This window comes from Balearica regulorum, chromosome Z (assembly GCF_011004875.1).
Source record: "Balearica regulorum gibbericeps isolate bBalReg1 chromosome Z, bBalReg1.pri, whole genome shotgun sequence".
NCBI classification, from domain to species: Eukaryota; Metazoa; Chordata; class Aves; order Gruiformes; family Gruidae; genus Balearica; species Balearica regulorum.
In genome coordinates, this window is record NC_046220.1 from 29,890,631 (window position 1) to 29,915,632 (window position 25,002).

Consider the following 25,002-nt stretch of genomic DNA (forward strand, 5'->3'; position numbering starts at 1 on the left):
GCTCTAGGAAAAAAGTCACTAACCTACTAACCTACCCCATTTGCATGAATGCAAGCTCTCTCTCTCCAGACACCCTATTTTGCTCCTTGCCTTCCACATGGATTTAACGCTGGCATAGCATCCTAAGCAGTTTTGGCTTAATCACCTGTATCTTCTGGAGTGTCTCCTGTACTGCCAACAGAGTCAAAGATTCTTCCAACAGTTGGAAATACTGGCCAGAAATGAGCAACTACTATTACAATATCTAAGGGTTATTTTTTTTCCTTTTTCCATTCTTGCTATACAGACCTAGGGCCTTCAAGAGCAACTGACAGTCAAGACTTGTGTCACTCTATTCCACGTCCCATAAAAACATACATTTTTTTTGCCCCAAAAGTTTATGCTTTCAGGCCTCAATCCTACCATGAAAAGTTGAGCTGCTCAGTAGTTCTATAACTAAGTGTCGCTGGGGTTTGAGTAGCCACAGTGCTTGTTACTGCTCTTAATCTCTAGGTGGTATTAGAAAACAGTGGTTTAACTCCAAATAAGACCTGAACCACATTCAGGATACATAGCAATAGAAACATGCTGGTTTGGCCATCCCAAGAATATTTGATATTTTCAAGATCTGTTGTAACTAGCCTGGAGGAGAAGGGGAAGATAAAGAAAGGTGTCTCCCCCGCATACTGGCTTTCTGAGAAGTGTAATTATTAGTTTCTGGTAGACACCTCCCTAAGTATGAAGATGACAGCAATGCTGAGATTAGTCTCGCTACCAACAAGTATATCATATCATAGCATGAGTAAGTATTAGAAAGTACACCATAATAATAACCTTGATCCAGTGTGCAGAGATTACGAACAGCACAGCAGGGAACATATATGGCAAGTAAGTTGTTGCATAACACAGCTCTGGGAACAAGTGCAACAACTTGGAGAGCAAAGGAATCAACATCGTGACCAGCAACTATCTACCTATACAACGAATGCTTATAACAATTTTGTTCTAATGTCCTCTGATCAGATCTGTCATTATCTCAACTCATTGTGCCCCACATTGGGTGCCAAAAGGACTGTTGTTGTTTAACCTGGTAGGCCACTAAAACAACCACACAGCCGTTCGCTCAATCCCCACCCCCACACAGTGGGATGGGGGAGAGAATCGGGGAAAAAAAAGTAAAACTCCCAGGTTGAGATGAAGGTAGTTTAATATCGCAGAAAAGTATCATAATAATAATAATGATAATGATAATAATAATAATAGGTTGGTGAAAAGCTCAATGTGAGCCAGCAATGCACACTTGCAGCCCAGAAAGCCAACTATATCCTCGACGTTATCAAAAGAAATGTGACCAGCAGGTCGAGGGAGGTGATCCTGCCCCTCTACTCCGCTCTTGTGAGACCCCACCTGGAGTACTGCGTCCAGCTCTGGGGGCCCCAGTACAGGAGAGACATGGAGCTGTTGGAGAGAGTCCAGAGGAGGGCCACGAAGCTGATCAGAGGGCTGGAGCACCTCTCCTGTTAGGACAGGTTGAGAGAGTTGGGGTTGTTCAGCCTGGAGAAAAGGCGGCTCTGGAGAGATCTAATTGTGGCCTTCCAGTACCTGAAGGGGGCCTACAGGAAAGATGGTGAGGGACTGTTTATCAGGGAGTGTAGTGACAGGACTAGGGGTAATGGGTTTAAGCTGAAGGAGGGTCGATTTAGATTAGAAAGAAATTCTTTACTGTTAGAGTGGTGAGGCACTGGAACAGGTTGCCCAGAGAGGTTGTGGATGCCCCATCCCTGGAAGTGTTTAAGACCAGGTTGGATGAGGCTTTGGGCAATGTGGTCTAGTGGAGGGTGTCCCTGCGTGCAGCAGGGGGGTTGGAACTGGATGATCTTTAAGGTCCCTTCCAACCCAAACCATTCTATGATTCTATGATTCTATGATTCTACTGGAGCGAGTCCAGAGGAGGGGTACAAAGATAAACAGCAGGCTGGCACACCTCTCCTATGAAGACCTCCTGAGAGAGTTGGGGTTGCTCAGCCTGGAGAAGAGAATGCTTGGGAAGACCTTATATCAACCTTCCACTACCTAAAGGGGGCCTACAGGAAAGCTGGAGAGGGACTGTTTAGAAGGGCATGTAGTGACAGGAAAAGGGGTAATGGTTTTGAACTAAAAGAGGGTAGATGCAGACTAGAAAGAAGGAAGAAATTTTTTACGATGAGGACGGTGGAACACTGGAACTCGTTGCCCAGGGAGGTTGTAGATGCTCCATCCCTGGAGACATTCAAGGGCAGGTTGGATGGGGCTTTGGGCAACCTGGTCTAGTGGAGGGTGTCCCGGCTCATGGCAGGGGGGCTGGAACTAGATGATCTTTAACATCCCTTCCAACCCAAACCATTCTATGATTCTATGATTCTATAACAACAATAACAATAATCATAAAAGAGTACACAAAGGAAGTGATGCACAGCACAATTGCTTACCACCTGCAGACCAGTGATGCCCAGCTAGTTCTTGAGCCACAGTCTAAATCCCCAGCATATGGTATGGAATATCCCTTTGGCCAGTTTGGGTCAGATGTGTCCCCTCTCAGCTTCTAGTGCACTGCCACCCTCCTCACTGGCAGGGCAGTATGAGAAGCTGAAAAGTCCTTGAATTAGTGTAAATGTTACCTAGAAACAACCAAACTATCACTGTGTTATCAACATTATCCTCATCCTAAATCTGAACCACAGCACCATGCCAGCTGATAGGAAGATCATTAACTCTATCCCTGGCGAAGCCAGGACAACTTAGAAGCAGTCTCATTGAATTTGGTAGGATTACGGATGTTTCAATTCAGCTTCTAGTTCTTATTACTAGCTGAGTTTATTAGTAATCCTACTAATAGTTCTAAAAAGCTGGATGAGAAGTAAGCATTATGAGCTTGTTATTTCTGAGTTTAATATGTTGTCTTCTGTAGCTAACCATGCACAGAATTAGAAAGGCTGACAGGAGAGCTTTTAAATATGATTGGAAAATGGAAGAACTGTAACTCTAGATTCTTCTCCCCTGCCCCCTTCCTCCCCTCCACCCGCCCTGCTCCGAAATAATTTTCTATACAATCGTAATCTAGACACTCAATATAATGAAGACCATTTTTTCTGTTTTGTCAAATCAGCACCTGGTGATGATTACTGAGCGATGACCACATCCATTCCATGCATTAGTGGCATCAGAAACTCACGTGACTTAACAATTCTATGTCAAATTTGAAAAGAGATATTAATTGGATTATTCTGTTAGGTTCTCAGTAGCCTGTTGGCTATGATAAAGATTTCCATAGAAGTAATGCATTAAAAGGCATGTTTGTGTCTAGATGCCTATTCCAAAGGGAATTGTTCAAAGGGCCTGCCATTGATCAGCTGAGGGAATTTTTTAGAACTGAAGCTAAGTTAGGCAAATATTTCTTGTTCATGGTATTCCTTTATTTCTCACTAAAATTACCTCTCTGCTTTACTAGGTACAGTTATCATTTAAAACTGCAATTGCAATGCTTGATGAACAGTGTATTTTGCTTTTCCAAGATCACTTCTCAGAGTGATGGCCAAAATTTTAAGAAAAGAGCTACTCAGCCTGTGTAAGATTGTTAAGTCCAGGAGACAAGACTGCTACACAAATTAGTTCAAGTGGGTTCAGGTAGTAAAGTATCATACCAGAAAGCGTGTCCTGTCTGCTGCATTATGGTATGAAAAAGTTGTCAAATTCTGAACAAAGACAGAAAGGTAGGTTAGTGCACCCAGTGTAAGGTGTCCTCCAGAAAATTATGTCTGTAAAAATAATGTTGAAAGTTAAAAGCAATTTTAAACATGCTGTGCGTAAATTATTAAATTCCCGTTGAAGAGACTGGAAAGCTTCTCAATTTCAACAACCATTGGACTGGGTGCAAAGACTATCTTGCTTAGGCTTTCTGAGATTGAATACAAGCAGACTCTTTCACAGCTACACTGGGATGTTAACCACGTCATTGGCAGCTGAGGAAAAAAATGTACTTGCACAATATGAAGAGAAATTGTGCCACCTTGTGAAACAATACTGTGGTTGCAGTCTCATGGTTTCTGGCAGCATTTCATTATAATTCAAACCATCATGGAGAATGTTCAGGACCAAGTTATTATGACATCATTTTATTTTACACCCTTTGTTAGAAAAGACTTTGAAAGAAGCTGCTTCTCTACTTGCTTTTTGAATTATTTGCTGAAAATTCCATTAGAGTTTTGAAAACATTATCTTTTACCTGCTGATTTCCTGCCATATGTAGCTGGAGTAAGTTGTGCAAAGAGTACAGAGCTCTTGATAGCAGAGTTTTTTTCCAAGATAATTGTGTCTTTGGGAAAAATAGTAACCAATTTATATAAAGTGTATTGTCAAGAATATCTAGAATTTTGAGGGAAAAAACCAACAAACATTCTACAAGGATCAGGAATTTTCTAAGGGAAAAATTAAATTGTGTGTTTTATCATTTTATAATTACATTCAAGAAGAAAAAAACCTTCAAAACCATTTAAAAAAAGCTTTCTTTTATTTGAAAGATATGATGTTTGAGTAAAAGTATGTGTATGAAATATCAATCATGAAATCAGTTCAGCAAACTTCTACAAGGAAACAGTTGGTCTATTTTTAAAATGCATCATATAAAATAACACATGATGATTTTTACCATCACTGCTTACTAATAGTAGGAATAGGAGACTGGATTAGCAATGTTTGAAACCTGCATTTGGCTGAAGAGAACCCAACAGTTAAAGAAAGAATCATCCCATATTTCCTTTCCACCCTTTCATTTGATTAACAAGTCATTTGGGGCATATTTTGACTACTCAGTTAACCAGCACATGGTAACCCAAATTCAGTAGAATGTATTCATTTTAGCACAGAAACAATGCTAATGGAACTAGGACATTAGATTCTAGACATCTGGAAAAAAAAAAGTATAGAAGCTTTATTTTGTGCATAAAATTAAGAAGAAGTCATAAAATGTTGCTTTATAAGGGTTGTATCATTTGAAAAATTCCAAGGTGCTGTGAAGTAAAAGTACTGGTTTACATTTAGAAGCAACAGTTCCAAATCATTAATATGGCATTAAGGTTGTGATTATGGAAAGGATGTGAAATTATGTCCAATTTACCTTTTTTTTTTTTTTTTTTTTAAATAAGAAAGTTCATAGTTTTCTTAAGCCTAAACACATTTAAACATAGCTCAAAATAAATTTTACTTGTGGAATGAATTTTACCTGTGGAATGAACTTAAGTGGCTATAGTGAAGAGACACATTATGAAATTCACTGTGACTCATATGTATTTAGCAACTCAGAGCAGTGTGAGGTCTGGCAAATTTGCTTTGCAAAATCCTGCTGCTTACATAGCTATTTGTATTTTATGCAAAAATTGTGAGAAAAAAGCTTGCTTATTGGGAAACTGTCATTTACATTGCTGTTGAATGTCATCATATAACAAATTGCAGACAACATCTGGGACTCAGAATTCTTAGTTCATCAGTTTAGCTTGTGGCCTTGGGGTGAGAGTGCAGAGAATTTACAGATTAGAGTCTCATGCCACAACTTTCAAAGAGGTACCTCCACAAGGGGAAGCTTTTAAAATTCCAGGTGATCATAAGACAAACATGAATAAATTCCTCTGATGTGCCTATGGGTCTTATTTTCTTTTGGATTATCTTGAATTTGGTTGTCTCCAAGACCTGTAGCTATGCAAAACTTGGATTAAAGCAAAAAAGCTTTTGGATTTCAAAGGTAGTCTAGTTAGTCAGTTTTCTTCACCATTGAAAGTAGCAATAAAAATCCCTCCCAAATGCCAGCAATGCTTTCAGTTCAGATGCAAACACAGAATGACATGCATGTGTGTGTTTGTACATGGAAATACATTAGCCACAAGAGGAAGGAAAAACATGGAAGAAAAATAAAACCTGAGGCTTTAACTGTCAGCATGTGGCCAAACTGGCCTTTTGTTTCAATGTATGAATATCATCGTTAATACAACATTTATTTATTTTCCTCACAGGGTGAAGTGTTAGCAAGCTTGCACAAAGAGAGTGGATAAAGATCTGTTCTTCTTGGGGCTGTGGAAAAACCCAGATCCATTCCAGTGAGCATACTTCTTAGTGTTTTCCTGTGAGCATCCAGACTTTCTCATGTAAGCTAGAAAAATGGCTCCTAATTTTTCTGGTTTCTCCTAAGCAGAACTGCAGCCTTTGGCTGAGGTGATGAACTAATCACTGTACTCCACCATTATTTAAACACCCTTTATATGCCATGTGGTATCATGTGCCTCCATGCTGCTATGGCATACGTGGCAGCCATAGCAGAAGGGGGCTGCAGAAGATCTGTGGAGTGCTCTGTGGATCAAGGCGGGAATCTTCCCCTGGGGCAAGAAAGATAAATTTCAGATATAGTCTCTGTCATTTTCCTCGATCAAATCTTTTAAAAAGCAAGAGAGGAAGAAAAAAAAAAAAAAAAAGCCAACAATAAACCAAACTAAACTTTGTAAGACTGGAGATATACATGAAGGCATACCTGTGCAGTACAATGGGAAAATATTTGAGATGGGGATACAACCCTTTCCTCCCTATTCCTGGGATATGGACAGTAAACAATAATTGCTATCTTCATCTAAAAATACTTTTATATGAAAGGTACTGGTTCAAGTCTATTATTAGCTATATTTGCCTTTATTTCACCAGTAATAGTAAATAAGCATTCAAGGAATCAGGGTTACTTTGCCCTTTGCTGTGAAACAAGAAATTTCTTGTTATGTGTATTTCCAGTGCACCCATTGTTATGTGCAATAACAGACTAACCTGACTTAATTGCACATTCTTTAATGCCTTAAAGAAAAAAAAAAGAAAAGGCACCTTAGATGCAGAAAGTGTAAAATAAGCCAAATTGCTGAAGACAAGGATGAAAATGTCATCAAGTATCCAGGGTCCAAAATGACACAAGATAACAACAGGTATTGAGGTAACGCAGAAAGTGTGTGTCAGGAAAGCAATAATGCTGAGCAGGGCAGAGGGCATGCAAGTGAGCACTCCTTGTATCTTTCTTTGCTTTAAAATGCCACCATATTTATCTTTTTCATTAATTTTCACTCAAGAGACTATGTGTGAACTGGTTGATCATTGGCTGTGAACTGGTATGCATCAGCACCAAAGACATAAGAATTCAGTTTAGAATAGGGAGGGAAGATACCAGAGAGAGTGCACTTTACAGAATCACAGAATGGCAGAATGGTAGGGGTTGGAAGGAATCTCTGGAGATCGTCTAGCCCAACCCCCCCTGCTAAAGCAGGTTGCACAGGATCACGTCCAGGCAGGTTCTGAATATCTCCAGAGAAGGAGACTCCATAACCTCTCTAGATGGCCTGTTCCAGTGCTCTGTCTCCCTCAAAGTGAAGAAGGTTTTCCTCATGTTCAGATGGAACTTCCTGTGTTCCAATTTTGCCCATTGCCCTTTGTCCTGTTGCTGGCCACCAGCGAAAAGAGTCTGGCCCCATCCTCTTGACATGCGCCAATGGATATTTATAAATAATTATCAGATCCCCTCTTCTCTTCTCCAGGCTAAACAGACCTAGCTCTCTCAGCCTTTCCTCACGAGAGAGGCTCCAGTCCCCAATCATCCTCATAGCCCTCCGCTGGACTCTCTCCAGCAACAGAGTAGTTCCTTGTCTTTCTTGAACTGGGGAGCCCAGAACTGGACACACTACTCCAGATGTTGCCTCACCAGGGCAGAATAGAAGGGGAGGATAACCTCCCTCGACCTGCTGGCCCCGCTGTTCTTAATGCACCTCAGGACACCATTGGCCTTCTTGGCCACAAGGGCACAGTGCTGGTTCATGCTTAACTTCTTGTCCACCAGGACTCCCAGGTCCTTCTCTGCAGAGCTGCTTCCCAGCAGGTCAGCCCCTAATCTGTACTGGTGCATGGGGTTATTCCTCCCCAGGTGCAGGACCCTACACTTGCCCTTGCTGAATTTCATTTGGTTCCTTTCCACTCAACTCTCTAGTTTGTGCAGATCTCACTGAATGGCAGCACAGCCTTCTGGTGTATTGGCCGCTCCTCCCAGTTTTGTGTCACCAGCAAACTTGCTGAGAGCACACTCTGTCCCCTCCTCCAGGTCATTGATGAGTATGTTGAATAAGACGGGACCCAATACTGACCCTTGGGGCACACCACTAGCTACAGGCCTCCAAATAGATTCTGCACTGCTTACCACAACCCTCTGAGCTCTGCCAGTTCTCAAGCCACCTCACTGTCCACTCATCTAACCCACAATTCCTAAGCTAGTCTATAAAGATGTTATGGGAGACAGTGTGAAAAGCCTTACTGAAGTCAAGGTAGACAACATCTACTGCTCTCCCCTCATCCACCCAGCCAGTCATGCCATCATAGAAGGTTAACAGATCAGTCAAGCATGACTTCCCCTTGGTGAATCTGTGCTGACCACCCCGATACTCTTCTTTTCCTCCACATGCTTATTGATGACCCCTAGAATAAGCTGTTCCATCACCTTTCCAGGGATGGAGGTAAGGCTGGCTCAGTATAGATCACTTAGTATAGATCACTTTCCGTGTCACATTTCAACCAGGGACAAAGCCTGATTCAATGGTCATAGCTGTCTCTTCATTCTCAGCTTAATCTTAACAAATTAGGAGTTTTCCTCTTTCTTATTATTTTTAAACAGTCTGATTAAAAAGCTCTGTCACATTGTATTGTACTGAAAACTGTGCTGCTATATGGCAACTTAACATTGCAGGTATCTTGGAAGTTTTTGTGGGCTGCAATGAAAATGTGGTAAGTCTTTAGAGTAAAAAAGTCTTCGGAGCAAAATAGAGCTTTCTGAATCCTGAGTTGACATTTTCCCCACATACCTAACACAAATGGTTCTGAAATTCAGTGCAGTTAATCTTAAGAAACAGCCTTAAAAAAATTAAATTAAAAATGAAACAGCACTTTTGGGTCCTGATTATGTACATTACACAATTGCCAATTTACTAATGCTTGGTTCAGCTCACTTCTCATTGAGATGAGACAGCATTTATGAAATTGCACATTAAAAAGAAAGAGAACTAGTCCAAATTTAAAGATTGAAGGCCCTGTGTTTATTTTACCCTATCATCAGCTACTATTATAAGGCACACAGTCTTTCCCTTAGCAATGTACCACTAACAGTGCTAGCCATACACAGAACATTGTTCAATTACAGCTCCTACATCTTTAACTCCAGATTGTCTTACATCCTCAGCACTCAAGAGGTTACCCTGCTTGCAGTTCAGAAAACAAAAAAGCACGTGAGGGTGTGAAAAAGAGAAATCAGACTTGGAACAAAAGAGAGAGGAGAGGAGAGGAGAGGAGAGGAGAGGAGAGGAGAGGAGAGGAGAGGAGAGGAGAGGAGAGGAGAGGAGAGGAGAGGAGAGGAGAGGAGAGGAGAGGAGAGGAGAGGAGAGGAGAGGAGAGAGAAGAGGAGAGGAGAGGAGAGGAGAGGAGAGGAGAGGAGAGAGAAGAGGAGAAGGGAAGGGAAGGGAAGGGAAGGGAAGGGAAGGGAAGGGAAGGGAAGGGAAGGGAAGGGAAGGGAAGGGAAGGGAAGGGAAGGGAAGGGAAGGGAAGGGAAGGGAAGGAGAAGAGTAGGGAGGGGAGGGGAAGATGGATAGCATGCCCCCCCAAACCCTGAATCTTGCAAGTTAAATCTTTTGTAGATTTCAATGCATAGACTTACAGACAAGTATTTAATGAAGAGATTGTTTTTTCTCTAAGACATTGTTCTGTTGTTCTCCTTCCAGCCAACAGACTGGAAACAGCCTGTCAAATTTGACTTATGATTCTGGGTTTGTAGTGCCACCAGGCTGCTGAGAAACGAGTTGAACCATGGCACATGTCATGTTCTTACACAGGTACCCTGAGTCTGCATGGAGCAGACTTCAGTCTGAACTGATGTCAGACACAAAAGCCTCTCCTGTATTTATTAATGCATTCCTACGCAAAGCAAATAATCACATTATGGCTGTACAGGTAAGGTCACAGCAGAACTAAGAATCACAAAAATGCTCTGGATTTGAGGTAAATCTTTCTGGGAATTCCTAAAAAAAAAAAAAATATTAATAAATTATATAGTGCAAAGAACACTTTTTATAAAGGAAAGTACATAGGAGGAAAGTACTGTTGTTAAACCAAAAAGTATAATCCACTTAAAATACTGTGTGCTAAAAACTTCTAAAATTTACCTTGTGCAACAAAAAGAGATAGTACCCTTATGTTAGACCTGTCGCTTGTTACAGTGGGTAACTGCTGCTCTGGCTTTTTTAAATCTAGAGGCATCTTCTAAGCAGTAAAATCACATGAGAAAATAGTTGACATGAACATCACATTTGTTGTGCTGGAAGGCTCTCTGAAGCTTTGTTCATCTGACTAGTATCCTTGTTAATTTGTATTTCAGTGAATTATTCTGTTTACAAGACACAACCATGCAGAACCAGGTCCTCAGAGTGCATTCTGTAGTCTGATCTGCTTCAAAACTTCTGTCTCTGAACTAACTGGTGGACACTCTCCTTGGATACGGCAATTTGTTGGGATCTTCCTGATCTTTCAGTGATAGATAGCAGAGATGTTTAGCATCCACACAGGTTCCGCTGTTAAGGTTCTTTATTGTTCAAATAAATATTAATTCAGCACTCACAAAACAGAACATCATAACTGAAGGAGTAACTTCTGCCCTGCCCAGAGAATTTTATAATGTATGACATTTTACAACTCACACTGCATTTTCCTTTTTCAAATCCAAGGTAACTTTACCCATGGCAAACTCAAAAATGTCTCTTTCCATCTCCTTTTCCTCTTGTAGACCTTGTCTTGTTTATTGAGTGCATTGGCAGAAGGAAAAAAATGAAGCTGGAAAGTGCAAAAACACGTACCCTGCTAAAGCAACAAGCCCTGCAAGGGCTTTCTATGGGCCAGCTCTGTACTTTACTGAAGTAGAGTGGCAGCTGCAATTTCCCCAAATAGTGCCTGTTGGAGCACCAGAGCCAAGCAGGAGCCCATGTTCAACTTCACAAGCTAAAAACAAATAACATGAGAACTCAGTTGTGTATTTATGGATGCTTCTGGGAAGGGAAGAATGTAGCAAAGGAAGAGGAAGGTTGGGAATTTCCTCATCAGAATTTTTCAAGATGCACTAGCAATTTGGGAGAACAGTTGTTCTAAAAGTCAATAAAAAAGAGAGTTCAATCACTTAGGTAGTTTTGAAAGCTAACCCTTATTCGCTGTAGAGAAGGAAGTTAATTTTTCTAAAATCACTTGTGAAATACAGCAACACCCAGCACAATTATAAGTTGGCAGGATCTGTGAACAAGTGCTCTTATTTGCTTCCAGGTTGCAACTGTACAGTTTCTAAGAACTAATTCCTTGCCACAGCTGACTGCAAATGCCAGCTTTCCCAGTCAGAGGTAGTATTCTACTGCAGTTATATCCTTGTTCTATATCTTATGAGTAGGTGCTGGTAAGATGTATCAACCTGCTGTTGCATGTTACAGTTTTTACTGACTATTAAGCAGGAGACTTTGCTGCCCTTACAGCTGATTACCATTGGATTAAAAATTGAGACCCATACCAAGATTTGTTTCTGTTCTGATCCAAATGTGACTACTTTCTCAGCTTTAAGTACATGCTTAAATCCTATTGAAGTCAAAGTGTATGCATAAGCTTCTCTCAGGCCAGGAAGAGACCAATGACTGTAGATTTCAGACATTACTTGCCACATAAGTATGTCCCATTTTAGTGTCACTACCTAGCAGAGTTGTTTTATTCATCCAATTTAAAAGGCACTTTTGGAATACACTAAATATTCTGCTCTCGAAACTCCAGTACTGATTGTAGTTTGTAAGTGTTACGTTATGTTTCTGCTTCAGTTCCTGTCACTAATGAATGAAATGAAATGAATGAAAAAAAAAAAAAATTACACAGCTAAAGAGGCAATATAAAGCAATCTTACCAACCAAAAGATAAAATTATTCTTGTACAACAGACATAACCTAATATTGCATCAAGACGTTAAAGAAGGGGTGTCTCCTTGTTTTTAGACTAACCACATTGTACAATGGATCCCGATGCTCCACCGGTCCCCCTTGAGGAGAGGTCTTTGTCTTTCAATCAGTTATTTTTTTCCCCCCAAAGTATCAAATTGTTTATTTTCTCACACCCTAGAACACACATTCAGGCAGTGAGCTACTCCCCTGTGAATGCTCTCTCAAGTGCGCTGCAGTAGCAGCAGGCCCCTTTCTGAAGGGCCAGGTAGACGCTCCCGCGGAGAATGAACGGGTCTTTTGCTCGTTTCCAGTTTTTAGCAGCGCTACGCACCCACACCTGGAAGCACGTCTAAGAGGAGAGGTCGGGCTGCCGCCAGGGCGGGGCAGCGCGGAGCGCACGGCGTCTCTCCTCCCGCCCGTCCGCTGGCCGCGCTCTGCCACGAGGTGTCAGCAAAGGAACGCGCGTCGCAACGAGGCGAGAGGAAAATAAAAAGGCACTCCCCTAAAAAATAAAGGGGGGCGGCGGGGCAAGGCAAATTACTCCACACCGGCAACTCTGTGCCTGAAACGTTTTTCTTCTTCTGTGACTCTCCGCTAGATGACAGCAGCGAAACCAGACTGAAAGAGCCAGTAATGGGCTTATGGAGAAAACGTTTTTATCCTTACTGCTAAAACCTCAGAGAGCAATGCAGTTAAGAAACTCGCATTATTGGCTGTTTTCCTGGAAATTACAGAGCCTTTTGCTTTTAGGCTTCCTGCCTGCAGGCCTCAATACTTTCCAAAAATATGTCTCTGCGTTGTATGCAATGCACTTAAAGCAAATGTACTTGGGTTGGAAAAAAACAGTTAAGTATTGTTGCTTTAATGTGAACAATTGCTTCATAATGTCAGCTATTAGTCTTGTAAAATGCTCCCAAGTTCTTACTTTCAGAAGCTGACTGGATCTGATCTTTCAAACAAGAACACCTGTCCACACTGAAGCTCCAGCAACCTGGGAGACGGAGTACCCCTGTATATTTGTAGCAATGTTCAATTTTGTAATAGGGGTACTAATTTTGTGCCAGTTCATTAAAATGCTGCTAGACTTTTGCTGTTGACTGGTGACCAGATTAAAGCAGTAAGCTGTTTTAGCTTGGGTCATCAAACCAGTTACGGTACAAGCTAGACTAGGGCCCAAGTAGTTACAACACAAATAAGATTCAAACATGGACCAGGTGAGGAAGGAAGGAATTAAACACACTGATTTTATTGTCATACTGTACTTGAAGGTGAATCCACCTTGACCTGAGTTAAAGCACTGCAAAGTTGCTGTAACTAGGGGACATGCTAGAATTCAGAGGGTACAATACACGCCCTCTACCTTGATCCTATGCCTGACCTATTCCAAAGCATTTTTTGTGTTAAGAAATGTAGATCTGGTGTAATCCCAACTTTCCAGTTTTCATGCATCTGTGAGATTCTCTCATGTGAGTGAGGGAGATCCCCATCTCAATAGTATTCATAGCCTCTTGCCCTAGTGTAGAGTATAATGGGTTTGCAGCACTCAGAGTATTTTTCAGAAAGGAAAGAAGAAATTTAAATTCTTCTCTCTCTGTTCATTCACTGTTTTGTAATCTTAGCTGATACTTTCATTCTCCTGAATTGTTCTGAGGTGTATGAACTCAATTGTCGAAGTGCTCTTACCATTTAATTTTGGTCCTTTGATTTGCAAAGATCCTTTCTCACACCATGGCTATATACCTTTAATCTTTTTAAGGTGTATTCTAATGCCAGTTTATACTCTAGTACTTCACCAATTTTTGATGTGGCAGATTAAAAAGTATTGGCAGTCTATCTTTTGGGGTGCTAGACATGCTACATGTTCAAAGAACATGACACAGGCATGAAGAAACCCTGTCTCAGGTCTTAGGGAATTCTTCTGATAGAAGCTCAGCAATTTATTTTTTGTTTTTCTTCTCTGAAAAAGTATAAGGAAACATTTATGCATTTAGGCTAGCTTTTTATTAAGTGCTGCATCATTGCAGCAATGCATTCAGTCACTAAGTAATGCATAAATTTTTGGTTTGGAATTCTTTGGGATATCTTGAATGCCTCTTTACCATACTTTTCTATATACCAATAATAGCTGTCATAAAAAGATGAACAGGATGGTAGGTGTTAGAACAAACAGTCAGGTGGGTGTATGTACATAGTGTATTTACCATACCACATATACTGACCCAAATCACTAGTCAAAAGAAGAAGGCACTAAGAGAAGTAGTATATTTATAATTTTCTTTTTTAATTATACTCATAAGGAGACATTCTGCCATGCTCGGAGCAGTTATATCTTTTCAGGATCGATTTCTTATGTGGAAAAGGAACATCATAAAATAGTGATGTCAAACAAATTGTATTTGTGACAAAAAATTGGAATTCAGATAAAACAAGGGAGGGGAATAGCTTAATAAAAATATTTATTGAAAAAATTCCCATCAACATCATTTGGCTGTACTAAGTAAGTAAAATGCTGAGCGTGACTATGGTAATCAGGATGCAAACAGCTAGTACCATGAACAGGATGATTCGGCGACATTTGGAATGCTTTCTTTGTCTCTCTTTCTTTTTTAACAAGGTATCATACCCAGGAGTATAAATATCCCCCATCCAGAACTGTAGATCATTAGGATTTTCCTAAAAGAAAAATCAGAAAATGAACTCAGTTCCTCTGTCTTGCACATAAAGTCATTAGAACATAGCCAGAAGTATTTTGGCTATCATCAGATAATGATTAATGAATTTAAGGGATCACAACACAAGTACAAGAGACTTTCACTTGAACATAGGTTGTGCTACTTGCCAGATGCTGCAAATGTTCCACTGGGGAAAATTAAAACCACGCTTTTTAGCCAGGAACCAGATGTAGGACACCAGCCATTGAAATGTGATTAAAAAACTCAGAAGAAATCATGTTGTCTTCTCAAGAAGAGATGTCAATTTATAATCTCAGATCTGAGTCCCTTTCCAAAAAAAGGGAACAGCAGAAAAAACCTCACAAAAGTAACCCTAAAAGTGATTTGTGCCAACCCACAGGATTGAGGATCCTATGTGATGTGGATGAGGCTGAGAAAATGTATGCTATTTGATAACAGAACAATGTTATGAACAGTTATTAACATAGTCATATAGTATTTAAGTGCATCATTTATAGTTCTTTTCTATATAAATGGAGAAGCTGAGTCACAGAGTGCTGCAGTTTAGGACTTTCTCTAGTCACAGATGTGTTCTGTAGAACTGAAGCTCTTTGAGTCTAACAGAATACATAGACTTTTTTCATGATCAGACTCATGTTAGTGCCATGTCTGTACTAGAAAATATGTCCATATTTACTTTTGGAATCCCACCGAAAGAACCAAGCAGGCTGCGCAGTGGTTCATGCACACACAGCTCATAGCAATTCACTTTGCTCAAATGCAGTGCAACAGCATGCTACCTGTATGTTACTGGCCAAGTTAGAGTGCAGTGAGTGTCTGTCATAGTCTTGCACGGTCCAGGAAGGGGTCTTTTTCTTCTCCTCCCAGTCATCATCCACCTGGATGTCACTATACAAGGGGTTGCTTTTGATTGTGGATTTCAGGGTGATGGGTGTAATATGTTTCCGGAGGGCTTTGTCTATCATTTCTTGACTGACTCCATTTGAGTCTAAGCCTGGCAGCTCAGTGACATTTCTCTTTTCTCTCTGTAAGGCACAAGTTAGATTAGAAGTTGGCTTTCATCTTCATTTACCTATGACACAAGTTCCCTTTCAGAATTATCATCTGGGATGATCCATCCAGTAATACAATAGAATAATTTTTAAAATTACACATGCAACATTTTTTCTCATTCTGGCAAACATCTACAGTGCAGTAAGGGAGCCTGACTGTTCACCCTGGGCAGATTTCTTCCTTTTGGGGAAAGCACATAGGTACAATTTGAACATTAAACTCTTGCAAATGTGAACTGGCATTATAATGCGCGCTGAAAGAAAGCCTTTGCTTTAGCAACACAGTGCTGTGAAGCACTGCGGTAGAAGATGCAGTTCTGATGAAAGCCATAGGTGTGTGATGCAGAAGCAGAGCTGTAAGCACAAAGCAGAATGAAGCACAGGGGTACTGGAGTATAAGGGACTGCCATGATTGGAGCTGCACCTGTGACAGCAGGGACGTGACTTCCAGCGCTGCTGACGTTGTTGAATGCTAGACCCATGTAAGGGTGTCAGAGGGCCTTCATTCAACTCAGGGTAAAGTCCTTAATTTGGACACTGTCAGAACTCAAAGGTAATGAAATATCTGACCAGCCTGCCAGCAACAACAATCATTAAATTGGACCTTTTAGAATGTGGGGATAAGGGAGGAGGAACAACATCCCTGGTGGGATCACAATTTTGGAGAGCTCACAAGCTGCTACTTAGCACTAGGAGCCTCTTCAGGGGATGGTAAGATGATAGTTACTGTATTTTTTGATCTGTAATTGCATGGAGGAATGCAATCAGATGCTCCAAATCAAGCTGTTCAACATTTTGATTCACCACAACCTTCTGTCCCAGAGACTTTGAATTATTCTATTCGGTGTGTCAGCTTCCTGAGCGACCTGCTTCTGGCACAGCCCTTACATCACGCTAATGCCTGTCCCGTGTCTCAAGACTGCTTCTACAGAATCATCACAGTGCAAATTCAGAAACCTCCTCCCATGAAAAGACATTTTTCCCAGGATACTTCATTTATATTGAGATCTTCAGCCATTAAGGCCATGGGCTGGATGGACTTCAGCAGCACATCCTGCTTCTCCTTTCACTTTTCTGGTAGGACCCTAGGGAATCCCACTTCTTCCTGCACACTGGCTCTGGAGCTGCTCAGATCCCACATCAGCCAATGCAGGTCCCTAAGCTGATAGCAAACTGTTGGCTTCTTTTGCTTGAGTAATGTTCTGTCCCCTTCATGGGCTGGTAAATCCACTTTCAGTGGAAGCCAGCTGCTACATGTCATTGCCTACTTTATGCCTCAGTGCCTGTGCAGATGCATAGACATGTGTGAGTTGTTCTGGGACAGGCAGGTGTAGAAGGAAGTGGGAGGACTGGTTTCCTTCTGAAAGGAAAGAGGGAGAAGCAAAAACAATAGCCTTTGTCTAAGTAAACCTAGGAGGAAGCATCTTGTGCACAAGTGACTAAGCATGTTTCCCATCAGTAATTACCATTAGTAAGTGGGTGGATCCTCAGTGCCCTCCCAGTGTCTCTATTAGTTCATAATTTCCATATGTCATTCCTTAGCCTTGACATATCCCCCGATAATACTACTCTTTGCATTGCAGTTGCAGCTGGCACAGAAGCCCTCTGGATTGTACTGGCCAGATTTCAGCTGAGCTGGTGTTTTTAACTGTTGTTTCTTTCTGACTGCATTTTATTTTATTTATTTTATTTCTTATTTAAAATTTGTCAGTGACCTTAATGATGCTTCCCTTAGGCATGCTAGATAGTTGAACTTGGAGAACGTTTTGTTGAAGAATGCGAGCTGTCTCACCAGGGGATGCTTGGTCTCCCTAGGCTAAAATGTTGTGAAAAGACTGTGACTTGACAGCAGTTTTTAAAGCTGTTTTAAATAAAATGCTTCAAAACTTGGAACAGATGACATGATGCAAAATTTGTACATGGAGTACTTTGTGGCAAAATTTTTTGCCCCTTCTGTCTGGAGTACCTTCCTTTTCACGGGCATGAGAACAGGAGACTTTGGTAGCCTGGAATAGAAGTAAAGAGGGAATAGGATGGGAGGGGCAACTGTGAGAACTGGCTGGGAATTTGGGGTAGGAAATGGTTTGCAGAAGTTTTGGAGAGCAAACATTGAAGTGCCAAGCTAATGGAGAGAATACACTTGAGTGCAGGCAAACTATGAAACTTCTGCAATAGGTATGTCCTAGAGACTAGTTAGGGAAAAGGAAGGAGAGAAGCCTGATGGACATACACAAGCACATAGACACACACACACACACACACAAAAGGTTTATGTCTAAGAAATGATACAGAGAAATATGAAGAAGATTGCATGAAACATATGGATTTATAGAACCAGAGAAACAGAAGGAGGTTAGATAATAAAAATATGCCTGCTAGTAATAATTATAGAAAACCTACATATTTTTTCTTCTAAGATTCAGAATATTTCCCAACAGTTTTCAGACTTCTATGTTTTGGTTCTGCTTCATAAAACAAAGGTTCAAATGAAGAGGAAAGTATTGTAAACTTAGATATCCATATGTGTTATGGAATTTATATGGTATACACTGTGAAGGCAGTGTGAATGAGGGTGGAACAGATCAAATCAGAGTTAACAGAAGGCAATTTATATTACTATTCACTGAACGGAAGGAGGGAATAGCAAATCCTCAAAGCAGTAATAGTTACGAAGAACTCTGAGAAACTGCAGTTGAAATATGCTGTTGAAATTCTTATTTAACAAGATGAAAAATGCTCTCTGCAAACACATAACTGTGTGTGATCTACATATAGCTCATAAGCAAGAAAGCTGTAACTCGTTTTTCACTGAGAACAGTTTATCCTGCTTTGACAGACCCAGAGAACTGACCCAGACGAGGACTCTGTAAAAAGCCAGAAGATCTGTAGAGAGTCAATGTTAGTTTCATCCCTGGGTCAAAATGTGCTTTCTCCACAGGTTTTTCTTGCTGATTATTTCATAATGCAAATTATGCATATAGATATGTTACTATATATAATTTAAAATTATAAATTAATCTATATTGCTAAGAAACATTTTTATATATTTTATCTCCATCCTTTTGTTCCTGCTATTGTTGCTGTTACCACTGAAACAGAGGGTCTAACTCTTCTCTCCTTGGTCTGTGATATGAGAGACCCCCTACTAAAACCAAGACATAACAGTTAAGGCTAGGCCTTGATCTCAAGCCTATCTACCTGCAAGAAGAGATCAAAGAGATGCCTAAAATTTTAAGGACATTTACTTCCTGCAAGGCAATTTTTTCCTTACTCCCCCCCTCCAAAGAGAGTTAGTTTCTCTTGTCCCATGGCCAGCCATGGTTTCCAGCTGCAGCTGGGAGACATACTTAACAAAAGTGACAAACACTGTTGATGGGCAGCTATGCCTACAAGTTTTAACCAAGGGAGTCTTTAAGAAACATAGAATTTGTTTTGTAATAACCTCCTCAATCCTAATGAAAGTGGGTAACAGGGTGATTATTATATTTGCATGTAATTTGTTTAAAACTATAACCCTCTCTTGTGCAAAAGCCTTGAAATGCACCCTGGAGGACTCTCCCAGCTCTTGGAAGGGCATTTTTCTGATGTGGAGACCTGTTTCTGTTTCCCTGTGATGGCTGTAACAACTGTATAGGTATTGCTAGGCATTTGGTCAATAAACCCCCCTCATTTATCAGAATAAGTAATTATTAGCTCTTTAGAATTTCCTGAACAAATGTGATCTTATAGGGGATGCTGTGGAAAAGCAATCAGGAAGGCAAGGAATAACCAAGGGTAGGTAAGCGGATATGAAAGACAGTATGGCAGACAGCTCACATCAAGGATTCCTGAGAATGCAAATTTTCATATCGAAGGAACTGAAGGGGATTGGAATTGCTTGTCAGAGACAGAAGGCAACATCAGGTACTACAAAGGAACCTGGGAAGCCACCTGACATGGATAGGACGGAGATCAGTAGATGGTTATAAGCACTTAAGCCGAAATGACAGGAATGTTTAGAGAAAAGTAGATATTCATACGGACTATTTTAATTGTGCAGCATTGAGAATACTTCTGTCCTTTTAATGAATTGTTTACTTAAAGTGTTTTATCTGTCATGGGTAATGGAGTTCTGCAGGGTTGTGAGTGCATTATATAAAATTTTCTGTATGGTGTCGGACCAAAGCTCCTGCCGACCTTGCAGCTGGCTCTGATTGTGGCCAGTTGCAGATGTCTAGGGAAGAATAAGGGAAAGAGTGAAAGTATGTAATGCACATAAGAGCCAGGGGGCAAACAAGTGACTGTAGCCCAGCACCTAACTTTTAGGTAAAACAAATCTCTTGTCCTGATACACTGAGAAGCAATCAAAGGCAGGACACAGAAATGAGCTCAGTCAGATAAGAGACCAGGAGGGGTTAGGAGTACAGTTAGCATGATAACAGTAATACCTGCAGGCCAAAATTTATTTGAAGTTGTGAATTCCTAAGCAAGAGCAGCATGACAAGAAGTAGTATGGTACTCAAAGACCAAATGCTTTCTGCTGACTTACAGAAGTAGGAAAAAAGGGAAATACAAACAGGAAAGAGAAGTCCGAGAATTCCAGAAAATTACCAGGTAGACTACAGGGGAGGCATGCAGCTCAGCTATGAGAAGCAACTATAGGGGATTAACAATCTGGTGTATGTTGAGCACTAAACCATATTGTGGGGCAGAGAGTCTAGTGGGACTGGAAATTTTCAGGGCAATCAGAAAGCGGTCAGTAGCTACCCATTTGCAGGAGAAACAGTTCATGCATTTTATGCTGATTTTCACAAGCAAGGGCCAAGATGCCTGCACTGATTTATAGTTTGTTTTATTCAAAGTAGATGATGAAAATATACGCTAAGCAGGGAAGCTGTTCAGTCTTCCTGATACAGAACAGGAAAATAAGGAGAAAGAGCAGCAACTTTTTGTTCAGCAATATGTTCATTATCTCAAGCTGCTTTTTATAATGGAAATAAATTCAAAAACTTACAGGTGGAGAAAACACATAGGCACTTAAGTGCACTTGAATTTAAATGATCACATAATAAAGGTCTGGAAGAGACCACCAACATGCCACTGAGAAGGCACTTTACATGGGGAGCCCTGAGTAGCAATAGTTTCTTAAAATGAATTTCTGAAGAGAGAATTTAGGCTACTCTCAAGGTTTGATGACTTTGGGAGTCGTACGTCACGCACATATGTTCTGAAATGAATTCTCCTCCCTCGCTGCCCCCCTCCCATTTCCGTTTCTGAATTAACTAACCCTTAATCCCATTAGCTCTCTCATCTTAAAGCAAAACATGTTATTCCTGCGCCATTAGTTCACTGTGCCATTGTGCTTATTCTAACGTCTGGAACTCATCAGTTCTTTTCCCTTTACTTGATTGTCAGCAAAAGAAAATAGGAGGTGAGTTCCTAAGGGAGAGAATAAGGCACAATGAATTTTATCTGGACAGCTTGAATGCACTAATGACTACACTTAGTATAGGTTGTGCTCTATGTTTAACATTTATAAAACATACTGCATTGCAAACTGCATTTCTGGAGACATGGTGAGCACTGAAATTTTCTTTGAAATGGCCATCCTGGTGCTGGGAACAGAGTTCCAGGAAAACCCTCTCACTGGTGGCAATGAGCAGAGCACAAGTTGAAAAAGCACAGGCCTGCCCACACATTTTTAATCCTCCCGCAGCTCTGCAGCCCTGGCTTAGTGACAGTGTGTCATGTTTAACAACAATGGGGAGAAGGATCCCTGCTGTGGAAGAGGCTCTGTGTGTGGCTGCCTCCCTCCTGCACAAAAGAGGGTCTTAGGAGGGGTGGGGAGCAAGGCCAGCATTGCACCATACCCCATTGTTTGGGATCCCACAGGCTCCTTCCCTTGGTCAGGGCTCTTAGCATGGGAGGCAACGGGTGACCGTGCATCCCTCCCTCCCAGCTGTCCTTGGGGAAATGTCAGCAAAGATTATACGAGTTGGGGAAGCTGGAGACATTGGGGTAGGCAGAGGGAATGGTGTCTGGTGTGGGGAAGAGGCTGGGAAAGGTAAGAGGGGGTCATGGAAGTGGGTGTCAGGAGGGGGAGGACTCTTACATGTGGATGAGGACTGGAACACACTCTGGGAGGGAGTAAAAGGGTTTGGGGAACTGATGGGGAGAAACGTCTGAGAGTGCAACTGGAAGTAGCTGTGGGAGACTTTAAAGATCTTTCTCTTCCCCTCCCCCAGGCTGATGTCTTTTTAGGCTCCCACTCATTCCTCTGAGGAATTAGACTCCCAACCTAAGGATTCTCAGGATGCAGACTCTTCTCCATCCCCGCCCCCAGCCACTTATGTGTGTCTCCATCCCTTGACAAGAACCAGACCTTGGAGCTTTCGCTCGTGCTAGGGGTGGAGAAAGGCAAGGGGCTCCCCGGGCAGCAGGAAAGGAGCACTGTGGAACAGCAAGTGGGGCCCAGGGTTGTGAGCTGATGCAGCTGTACTGCTGCTGATGCAGACATGAACTTCTCATCCACTGGCTCCAGGGCCTCTACTAGGCAGCACATATTTAAATTTTTACCAAGAAACTGCTGCTACCTCTATATAATGACCTGGATCAATACAGTCAGTGTGTTTCACACTTTCAACAGCTGTCCGTCAGGATATAACAGGAAGGTCAAAGTAGAATGAGAAAAACAAGGCAAAATAAAGAGGAAGCTACAGTGAACTACGTAGACATATACAAGCTTGTGAGGCACTGGCAAGAATCTCTAATGCTCTCTCTAATGTGCCTTTTCATCAAGTTTAAGGAATATGACCTGGCTTTCAGATTTAAGTCTGGTTGTTTTTTTTTTTAATTTCTTCAGAGAGTGTGTTCCATTCACCCCTTTAGTACAATTTGTATTTGACATCAGTAGCTTTTCTGGGAAATGCTATGAAAATGTTTCAATGAGCAGTAGAAAGCCTAATGTACTGGAATAAAGTCAGCTGACCATCCTGAAGAGAGTAACTCTCCTCTTGGAGCCTGATCCTCACTGATGTCAGTGGGAAAACTTACAGGTGTACTAGTGACGCAGATTCAGAGATGCAGGAAGCTGAATGCACAGCTGAAGTCTCAACCTCATGTAATTTGTCTCTTGATCCCAAAAACAAGGTAGAAAAATCAGGAAAGATGTCAGCCTCTTTTAGACCTTACCTGTAAATAGACTCTGTTGTGCCACTGCTGCACACCAGGTAAAGCTGCTTCTGGGAATTTTGCCAGGCTGGCCTGTAGAAAGGCAGAGTTTTTCACTAAAGACTTCACCTCCAGTTGCAGGAATTTATCAGGATGGTTGTTGTTTGGCAAAACGGAGAAGTCCATGTTTCTGTCCTGTAGAGTAATAATGAAAACAGCCCCAGCTTCTGCTTCCTGGCTGTGCACGCTCCTTCTATTATTAATGATGTGAAGAAGGATACGACAGTTTCCTGAAACTGTATCTGACCCCTGTTTGGTGTCAGGCTCACTTATATCATCTACCAATGATAAAAGATTGTTTAGAAGTGGAGAGCAGACAGGACATGTTTCTGTAAGTGCTTAGCTTAAGTTTTCAAGTTCAAGGTCTATTTTGATAGATACATATGTGCTCATTAAAGCTAACAGAGTACCAGTGAGTAGATGCATGAGACACTTAAATGCATACCAGCACTTCCTCAAGTGACCTGCCAAAAATGTCAAGTTTACAATACTTCAAAGTAAGCCCTTTTCCCAGAAAATTAGAAGCAGCTCTCAGTGCAAAGCAAGTCCTCCTTTTCTGTGGCAGTACTAAGAGGCTCCTTTGTGCTGTGTGGGTCAGTACCATTTACCACGATGGCTATGACATACACTTCTTTAGGTTCAGGGATTTCTTTCACAGTATATCCTTCTCGACCCTGGGAAATAGTAAATTGTTTCAAGTAATTGGTAACAGAATTTTTCAGGGAAATTGATTCTGCTCCTGTTCAAGTGAATGGAAAAAACTCTTACTGACTTGAACGGCATATTCTCAGTCCCTTCAATTTTATTTTTTTATACTGAGATTTGATATTTTCATCATCATTTTATAAGTCTTAAGTTCTTTTACTTTCAGCTAATGAAATTCCCCTTCTAATCATGGCCATTACTTACAACTGGCAAAATTAGTCTCCTTGTTTTTATTGCAACCTTTTTTGCAAACCTTTCTGTTTTTCTAAGTTATGTTTTGTTTTTTATGACACTGCCATAGAGGATGGGTTTTTGAAAGTTCATTGTTTGAAATCAAGAAAAACCTATTTTGGATCAAACTACTGCTGAGAACTAGGGCATCACAAAAATTTTAGCCTTGTACTTAGACCAAAGAATCAGACTGATCTATTTCCCTTCTAGAAGACTGCTGAAATTAAAAAAGAAAGTAAAACCAGTAAACTATTTTTTAAATGTTACTAATGTGACATCCTAATGTAATAAATGAATACTTTGAGCTATATATATAAAAGTTAAAACCCTTATCTACTTAGAAAGAGCATGATTTTTCCTTGCATGTATTTATTGGCAATTATTTCACAGCACATCTGCTAAAAATTATTAATCTGTCACCTTTCAAGTAGATATTCATATTAGAGCATTTGTAAGTAGCCACAAAAGAGACAGTAGTGACCGTGTTTCCAAGTGGACGTGCGTACTTCTGGGGAACCTGCTGCTACATTGAGAACTGTTTCTCCCCAGTGTGGTGAAGGCCTGAAACACTAACAGATGTATACAGTGTACCCTGAGGGACTACCATGAAGCTGCTGTCCCCTATTTTGCCTATGCAGAACTAAGACAGTAATAATTTGTGTTCTAAAAGAGCTGGGTATATACAAGCGTGCCTTATTTCATAGACATATATATCCTTTCTAGTGTCTCTCTGAACGCAGTATTCTTCTCTGCTACTGTAGCATAAGATGTGGTGTGCATCTGTGTAAATTTACTTACCAACACTACTTTGTTTCATTAGACACAAAGTCATTCATGACGTAAGAACAGAAAATACACCTCACTAGGTCAGAACCACCCCAAGCCCAGAGTCTATCACTGTGTGTAAAAAAGGCAAGACGAGATGCTGTTTAGAGAGACTGTGTACAGCTGGCTACTTTCTGCAGTTCATTCTCCTTTTACTCCCTCAGAAGCTACACAATTTTTTGTGCAAGTGTCTCTTCCCACGCCTTTTATTATCTATTTATGGATTTGTTGTCCATGAATTTGTCTAATTGCCTTTCA

General features: G+C 41.0%; 1 protein-coding gene across 1 annotated transcript; it reads right to left on the bottom strand.

Moving 5' to 3' along the window:
- Positions 1-14,522: 14,522 nt before the first annotated feature.
- Positions 14,523-23,163, bottom strand: MINAR2 (membrane integral NOTCH2 associated receptor 2). The gene is made up of 3 exons (XM_010303703.2): positions 22,945-23,163; positions 15,502-15,747; positions 14,523-14,702 (listed from the first exon to the last, which is right to left on the bottom strand). Exons 1-3 carry the CDS (start codon positions 23,107-23,109, stop codon positions 14,523-14,525), a joined length of 591 nt encoding a protein of 196 aa, XP_010302005.1. The 5' UTR covers positions 23,110-23,163.
- Positions 23,164-25,002: the final 1,839 nt, after the last annotated feature.

What these genes read in the sequence shown, in the direction of transcription:
- MINAR2 (XM_010303703.2), bottom strand. Translation starts at nt 23,109, where the DNA reads ATGGACTTCTCCGTTTTGCCAAACAACAACCATCCTGATAAATTCCTG. An exon ending in ACAACAGAGTCTATTTACAG is followed by an intron (nt 15,748 to 22,944) that starts GTAAGGTCTAAA and finishes TGTGCCTTACAG; the next exon opens with AGAGAAAAGAGAAATGTCAC. An exon ending in ACTTGGCCAGTAACATACAG is followed by an intron (nt 14,703 to 15,501) that starts GTAGCATGCTGT and finishes TTTTTCTTTTAG; the next exon opens with GAAAATCCTAATGATCTACA.